This window comes from Triticum aestivum, chromosome 1B (assembly GCF_018294505.1).
Source record: "Triticum aestivum cultivar Chinese Spring chromosome 1B, IWGSC CS RefSeq v2.1, whole genome shotgun sequence".
NCBI classification, from domain to species: domain Eukaryota; kingdom Viridiplantae; phylum Streptophyta; class Magnoliopsida; order Poales; family Poaceae; genus Triticum; species Triticum aestivum.
In genome coordinates this window covers 492,489,025-492,497,178 of record NC_057795.1, presented here as the reverse complement: position 1 = coordinate 492,497,178, position 8,154 = coordinate 492,489,025, and the positions used below count along the sequence as shown (strand labels likewise).

At 48.6% G+C, this 8,154-nt stretch overlaps 1 protein-coding gene across 3 annotated transcripts; it reads right to left on the bottom strand.

Moving 5' to 3' along the window:
* Nucleotides 1-699: 699 nt before the first annotated feature.
* On the bottom strand, nucleotides 700-3,258 carry LOC123134228 (uncharacterized). 3 transcript variants are annotated; one of them, XM_044553526.1, is made up of 4 exons: nucleotides 2,837-3,258; nucleotides 2,672-2,739; nucleotides 1,809-2,129; nucleotides 700-1,716 (listed from the first exon to the last, which is right to left on the bottom strand). In XM_044553526.1, exons 3-4 carry the CDS (start codon nucleotides 2,053-2,055, stop codon nucleotides 866-868), a joined length of 1,098 nt encoding a protein of 365 aa, XP_044409461.1. In that variant the 5' UTR covers nucleotides 2,056-2,129; nucleotides 2,672-2,739; nucleotides 2,837-3,258; the 3' UTR covers nucleotides 700-865. The 3 variants fall into 3 exon arrangements, with proteins under 3 accessions (XP_044409461.1, XP_044409456.1, XP_044409448.1); XM_044553521.1 differs by having other exon boundaries at nucleotides 2,672-3,258; XM_044553513.1 differs by lacking the exon at nucleotides 2,672-2,739.
* Nucleotides 3,259-8,154: the final 4,896 nt, after the last annotated feature.

The following is an 8,154-nucleotide window of genomic DNA, read 5'->3' as shown; positions in this document are numbered from 1 at the left end:
CTTGGTAGCATAGGGTTTGCCACCTCTGCGCCAGTAGGGTGGACCAAGTGTTGACCTAGGCGGTGGTGGCCTGTCATCAGAGGTGAAGGCACTATTAAAGTCGCCAGATTTGACTCCATACCGATGGGCTAACATGTGGGGGTCGAGGCGGCGTCCATGGCGTCGTCCGCGGACCGCGGGGATTGGAGGTGGGTAGGAGCGGTCAAATGCGGTGCTACCGCGTGGGAAGGAAGGCGGCGGCGAGGGCAGGAAGAGTAGAGCGAGGGGAAAATGTTACTCACGCCAAACCATTTTCGAATGAAGCGCGCTCCAAACAACCTTCAATATCCCCCAAATATGGAGGCTCACGGGTAGGTTTGGAGCACCCTCCAAAAACTATGGCCATCGAGGGCTAGATTACCACTCTGCTAGAGTAGCTTCTTCGACAAAAATCACTAAAATGTCATTATGCTGACCGGGTTGATATAACGACTCCGCTAGAGTTGTTGCCTAAGAGAAGATAGCATTGTAACGAGGGTTATTATGGCGATCGAACTGCTATGGCGACTCTCCTACAGTGTTGCTTAAGAGAAGACGAGCAAAGCAGTAAGCGGGAGGAAGAGGAGCAAAGCAGACGTTCGAACGTTCAACATAAAACGATCAGACAGTTCGGTGCACAATGAAAAACAGTTAAGGCATTCCAGCCACAGAGGGTAGCCCTGATATGTGAAGAAAACTTGTTAATTCTCAGCCTGGATAACATTTCAACGACAAAACAGCCTGCTAACAAGGCCGCATGGAAGTATCCATGTATTTACATCTCAAGCAAGTTGCAAGTTACTGCCTCCAACTCCAAGGCCCTGAACCGAACCGCTGCAGAACCACCTCAGTCCCATATCGTCGCCGCCTTCTTCGGCGTCTGCATCTCGCTGTACGGCGCCCCGCCGCTCCTGGTGACCGGCCGACCAGACCGGAGCGCTGGCGCCAGCGGCGCCGCCATGTAGCTGCCGCCCCGCGCGTAACCGCCACGCGTGTCGTACCTCCCGGCCACGCCGGCGTGGTGCGGCACGGGCACGGGCGCTGGAGAGTACTGCGGCTGTGGGCTGCGGTAGGGGTTGTAGCTAGCCTGCGAGAACATGTGGCCGGCGCCCGGGTGCACCGGCGAGCCGCTCATGTATCCAGCCAGGCCTCCGGGGCTGTCCCCAGCGTGGTCATGGAAGGGCAGCGGTGCCGCGTTCAGGCCGCCGAGGTTGGGCGAGCTCCGGACGCGCTGCATCCCGCCGCGGAACACGGCCTGCTCTACGATGTTGGCGCGCGGGGAGTTCCCCGCCGAGGCGACGCCGTTGGGCTGGTCCGGGTACGGCGGGCTTCCGTCAGGCGTGCCGGGCACCGAGGTCACGTAGCGCTCCCGCTCCGGCTGGAGGAGGTGGTGGTGATGATGGTAGTGCGGCTGGTTGCGGGCGTAGCTGACGTGGCGCGAAGAGGAGACGGGGGCGGGGACGGCGGCGGCGACCGACGAGGCGGAGACTTGATGCGGCACGAAGACGTAGACGCGGAAACGGGGCGACGCGGACGGCGACCGCTTCGCCTCGAACCGGTCGTACTCGTCGAGCATGTGGGCCAGGTCCTCGTCGCAGGTGACGGACACGAGCACATCGAGATCGTCGGAGGAGAGGAGCTGGTACTTGATGGCTGCCACATCCGTCTTGAACATCTCCTCCACCTTCTTCTTCAAATCTGCACGCCGGGGAGAAGAGACTTGAGCGCGCCGCGACATTAAAGCAACAAGAAACACACGCATCAACAAGGCATGGACACGACGTACGTACCGCGGAAGCGGATGGAGCGGGGCACGGCGAGGACGCGGGTGTCGCCGCCAATGTACTTGAGCGCGCCGTCGGACGGGCGGGGCATGATGCGGCCGCCGAAGCTGCAGAGTATCTTGAAGCGGACGCTGGGGGGGCCTCCTCCTCCTCCTCCGCCACCGCTGCTGACACTGGTCGGGGAAAGGTGCACGTCGTCGTCGGTGGTCGCGCCCTCGGACTCTGCGGCCATCGTCGGCATCGCGTGCTCCATGTCTGGCACGAGCCGGCTGCGTATATATTCTTGCTCGATCGAAGGCAAACGGATATGCTGAGTACTGAATGGACCTGCGCAAGAAAATACAGTGCTTTAGTAGATGCCACATCTGGTCAATGCGCATCGAATTATCTCCTATATCGACCCATCCCGAATTATCCAAGCAAGATGCTTGCCAGTTGCCACTTTCCCATTCTGCCATCTATCTGCAGTGTATGAACACATTTCTTCGTTCTTCGGAGCAGAGTAGCCGGACAAGAACGACGGGTCACTAAAACGGTCAAAAGAAGAAAAGTTTCAAGAAAAGGAAGATTCTGAAAGCAACTGGCACTCTGGTATCAAATCAAACTAGCGGGCATGATACGTCCCATGAATGAATTGAACAGAGATGTTTAGCCTGGCAAATCACAATCAATCGCAGTCATTAATTAGAGACAGAACATGGGTGGCATGCCAGCCTTGCAAGTTACGGCCTTGCTTGTAACATCCAACCGCTACGCCATTATCCTCAGCGCGACCACGAAAAAATCGATCGGTTTTCTTCTTTTGCAAATTACTGTATATTACTCTAGAGCAAAGGAATCAGAAGAGGCGTCATCAAATCAAACCAAACCTAAGTGAAATCAAATGGGGCTGGAGAAACCGCCGGGCAGCCGATGAACTAAAGATCCCAAATCGAAACTGCCAGGAGAAACAACCATCGTAAGACGGGGCAGAGAAACAGAGAACGGGACACCGAAGGGGGAGGAGACAAGTAACCGAATGGTAAGGTACTCACCAGAAGGATGGATAGAACGGGAGAAACTTTCTAAAATCCAACCAACCGGGTGGGAGGTCCAAGCGAAGCGAAGACGGCGGCCGGCGGCCGGCGAGGAGAAGTAGAGTAAATTATTGGATTGGATTGGATTCGACTGGGATCGATCGGCTGGATCGAAGGAAGGAGCGGGGCGAGCGAAGCAATCCCCCCGGTCACCCACCCACCCGCCGAGGTGCTGCTTATTGGCGCGGGATCGACCGACCTCCCATTCGGGGAGAGGGGTGACCAATCGGGCTTCTTCTTCTTCTTCCCTCTGCGAGGAGAGGAAGAGAGGGATTGGGGGGAAGCAGGCAGGCAAGCGAGCGTGGCCGTGCCGCGGATAGGGCGACGGGGGGGTTGATTTCAGGCGGAGGGGGGTGGACCGGCCCCTGGATCTGAGGAGGGGGGCTATTTTCGGGGGGCTGCGCGCGGGCCGCTCGCTTGCTAAATCCTGCCTCGTGCCGTGCCGTGTCCCACCGCCCTGCCTGTCGGTTACGCAGAACCGTCGGGTCGCCAAACTCCCCACTCCGGGTGCGAATATTCGTGTGATGGGGTCAGTCCAACTTAAAAAAAAAAATGGGTCAATCCAACTTTTTTGAAAAATACATTTTATTGATTTGAAATAATAGTTTCGCTCAGGCTCCTCAAACTAATAGTTAGCTGAAGAAAATCTAGCTAACCTAGCAAGCTCATGAACAATTTTGTTCACTTCTCTGTTAATATGTTCGAAACAAGTAAAGAAAAAATCACAAGCAAGAAAATAACAATCCTCAAAAATTGCCCCTCCCGGAGGCAGCCTTTTGCACAAGGGATCCGAATCTTAGCGCCGGAACTTCAACCGTTAAAACATCTGCACAACACTCAATTCTCCTGTTTCCGCCAACAATAAAAATTCCTTTATCATCTCTAATAATAGCGCCAGCTATGCCGTTAAGAAGGTCTTGATCAAAAGATGCATCAACATTAAGTTTTACAAAAAACTCTAGGAGGCCGAATCCCTCCCCCCCCTCTTTTACTTTTATCATTGGGAGAAGAGGCATTAACGTATTTACCGTTATAACATGAATCCCCATGAAAATTTGATAAGCATCTTGACTGGTTCCCTCACGAACCAATTTACGTCTTCCTACCATAAGAGCCGGGTTGTAATGACTATCAATTCACGTGCATTCTAAAGACCCAAAATGAAGAAATCCTGGTCTGGCAACAGGAGTAAGGACTCAAGGACAGCCTCACCCGCACAATCAATTTCACATGCTCTTTAACCACATCATCCATCCCCAACCTACTACATAAGTCCTTAGCTTTCTCGCATTGAGATAATAGGCGCTTTGTATCTTCTCGCCCATGAGAACAAGATGGGCATTGGGGCAACACTTTCAGATGTTTGTTGGCAAGCGTAACATGACATGGGAGAGTGCCATGTGATGTGCGCCAAATAAAGATTTTAACCTTTGCCGGCCAAGATAATTCCAAATGTTAGACTAAATAGGATGAACATCATTTTGTCCCATACCATTAGTATGTCAAAGTTTACTCCCGTGCCGGTAGTCCCATTCCGCAAAATAAGTTGATCGAACAGTGAAGTTCCATTCTTTGTGTAGCTCCACACCATAAAATCTGACATGTCATGCAGAGAAATAGGAACCTCGAGGACCCATTGAACATCAATTGGCCATAACATTTGTCTCATCAGGTCTTCATCCCAGTAAATAGTGACTGGATCAATAAGATCAGAGACCCTTGACAAGCGGTGTCCCCCTTTTGGAGTAATAATTTCCCTATTCGCGAAATTTGGGATCCATACATCTTTCCAAATATCAATATTATGTCCACACCAGATATAATTATGCTTCAGCGAATTAATTCCCGCTATAATACTTTACCAAGTAAAGGATGGGACCTTTTTTAAGTTTGCATTCAGTAGATCACCATCAGGAAAGTACTTTGCTCTTAAAATAGTAGCATATAAAGAATTAGGATTCTCGAGAAGATGTCAAACTTGTTTTACCAACATCGCAAGATTGAAAGAATGTATATCACAAAAACCGGTACCTCCTCTATTTTTGGAACACACGTCTTCCACGAGGCCATCCGATGCATCCTCTTCTAATTGTCCTTGTCACCTCACCAGAAATGCGACATCACGTCATTGATTCCTTTACACAAAAATCTAGGAATTTGAAAAACGAACATAGCATAGTTGGGGATAGCTTGACAACAGACTTGAGGAGAATTTCCTTCCCTCCAATAGATAGCATTTTTTTCTTTCCATCCACTGATTTTCATGATAATACGGTCGATCAGATACTGGAAACAGAAAGTCTTATCCATACCCACATTGGTTAGTAAACCCAAAGTTTTATCATTGAGAGTCTCGGTCATGATATTCAAAGTGGTACAAATTTTTATCCTAGCTTCGACTTTTGTATTGGGCTAAAAAAGATGCTTGATTTCTCAACACTAACTTTTTGCCCGGAAGCGGCACAATAGAATCCAAAGCTGATTTCAAAGCTTCGGCATTATGCGAATTAGCTTTCATGAGAATCAAAGAATCATCGGCAAATAGGAGATTGCTAATAGATGGGGCATCTCTGCACATCCTTACTCCAAAAAAATTCCAATCTTCTCTGCATGCGCCAAAAGTGCATTCAATCCTTCCGTGCATAACAAGAATAGATAGGGGCAGAGGGTCTCACTGTCTTAGTCTCTTAGACCTCTTGTAGGCGTAAAACTCTCGGTTATTTCGCATTAAAGCGAACCAGGTACTCAATCGTGGAAGCACATTGCATAAATTGACTAGATTCTCCTGGAATCCAAGTTTTTACATAATTTCCTTCAAGAAAGGCCACTTGACTCGATCATATGCTTTGTGCATGTCAAGTTTGATAGCACATAAACCCTTTTTGCCATCCCTCTTGATTTTTATTGTGTGGAAACACTCATAGGCCACTAAAACATTATATGTAATCATTCTTCCAAGCACAAAAGCACTCTGAGTTGGGCTGATAATATCTGGCACAATTTCCTTCAAACGTGTGACACCATTTTTTGTACGACATTGTACACCACATTACGTAGGCTAATTGGTATTAACTGAGTCACCTTCTTTGGTGAATTTACCTTCGGGATCATTACAATCGCAGTATCATTCTATCCTGGCACGATAGTGCAAGTATTCAACGGGGGTGACACAGTGAAATAGCCAAAGGTGTGTTTAGTTCAAGAACGAAGTGGAATGAAATGCCATGAGTTCATTCCACTAGAATGGGTTGGTTCATTTTTCTGTTTGGTAGGGCAACTAGGAGAAATGGAACTGTTACATTTTGGTATTTGGTTTTGAAAGATAGAACAGAATGGAATCGTTGGATGAGGTGTCAAGCTAAGCCCGTGTCATAAATAGCGAAGGTAGGGTTCCCCACCTCTTCCCATGGTATTCTTTGGCGATACGGTAATGATGATGCTTCAAAGGCGGACTCACAGAACGGGATGGTGTAGGTGGTTTGTGGACTGCAGGATGCGACATATGTGACGGTTGTGAAGAAGCTCTAGATAGCCTTCTGGGTCATGCTGCCCGGGCCGGCCTTCTGGGTCGTGCTGCCTGGGTCAGCTTTATCCAAGGCAACATGATGACGGCTATGATACGTGGAGTGGTACGTGATGTCTTGGCTCCAGATTTGTTGGTGGGGGTGTCTGGGATGTTGTAACCTATAGGTATGCAATTTCTCGAAACAAGTTATGCTCGATGTTGGTGATGACAACATTTTATGGGCGTTGTTTTTCTTGCTGAAGACATTAATAAGTTGATTTCACACCACTCCCATCTTTGAGATATTGTCTCTGGAGTGAAAATTGTGAAGAACCTTGTTGTATTGGTGAAGACGATTTTCTTGGCGGCGTTTTTGTTGATGGAAGCATCGTTTGTAGACTTGACCTTTTGGCGGGAACACTTGGTTTGCCCCGATGTGGTCGGTCGGGAGCTATCTGTGGCGGGGTGCGTGTGGTGTGTGCGGTGGCATGTATTTGTGCGCGGGGATGATGGGTGGCTGGATCATTGTTGACATGTGGGCAACATCGTTAGCCATTCTCTTGCTGCCGTTTTTCTGTCTTTGGCATCGAGACGGTCGTTAGACATGCTTGTGGCTGATGCGACTGAAAGAACTGCTCTTTGATGAAGTTGCGGACGATATTAGCAGATTATGGAAGCGGTTGAAGATGTATGATGATGTTGCCTTCATCTTTGATGTGATTTCTCAATATTTTTGACATCCCATGCATTGTGATGACTTAAAGTTAGTTTACCTAAGTGTAATAAAGGTTCAAAAAATCATATGTCGGGTTCATGTCGGTTTGGCTTGAACATATCGGATGCCGGATATCAAGTGATATAACGGCCGATATGTAGGTATATCGATTGAAATATATCTACATTTTTCCCAATATTCCTGTTCAAAAATGTAATTTTAGTAAAAAAAAATGGTATCAACGCTCTAGCATAACAAATTTAAATTGCTAGTTTATGACTTGTTAATTAATAAAATATTTAAGATAGATTTACAAAATCCTCATTTTAAGACCGAGAACAATACGTTATATATTTGTTCCGCGAAACATATGCATGACTTTGGAAATACGATGAAGTTGTAAATACATAATCCTTTTTCATCGCTTTCTGATAAATAATTGTGGTAACGGTCTATATGAGTGGGCATATCGGGTCAGATATTGGTCATATTGGTCGATATTTCAGCCCATGTCGGATGATAGGTGTGAAAATGATACAAAATGATATGTTATGTTTATATCGGTATAGCACCAAAATTGATATATCAGCCTATGTCGGTCATATCCGCCTAGATTTAAAATCTTGAGTGTAGTGCGTCCAATGTTTTATATGCTGTATAATAAACAGAGCAGTTTCAGTTATCATGGCTTCATCTATAATGGAATCCTAATCCTAATGGCTTTCCTGCTATTTTTTTTTCAAAAAAGTATCCGTGTGACGCGATCGCGTCCGGGCCGCGTTGTTGACGTGGTTGCGTTGCGTGTTGGCAACTTGGCATGTGCCAGCCCGGTCTGGCCGACCCGACCGGACGTCGCTCGCGCCCGTGCGCCCGACGGACGGCGCCACGCGACGTATCGCGATCGCGTGTCGGCGCCCGGAACGTATGGGCGTGCGTCCTGACGACGGCTCCGGTGATTGGTCTATGTGTGAGATCCGCAACGGAACGGCCGACACGTCTCGGGCCCTAGGCCAGGGGAAGGTGCCTTGCGCTGTGTGCCACACGATAGTCGGATGC

What these genes read in the sequence shown, in the direction of transcription:
- LOC123134228 (XM_044553521.1), bottom strand. Translation starts at nt 2,055, where the DNA reads ATGGAGCACGCGATGCCGACGATGGCCGCAGAGTCCGAGGGCGCGACC. An exon ending in CCGCTCCATCCGCTTCCGCG is followed by an intron (nt 1,717 to 1,808) that starts GTACGTACGTCG and finishes CCCGGCGTGCAG; the next exon opens with ATTTGAAGAAGAAGGTGGAG.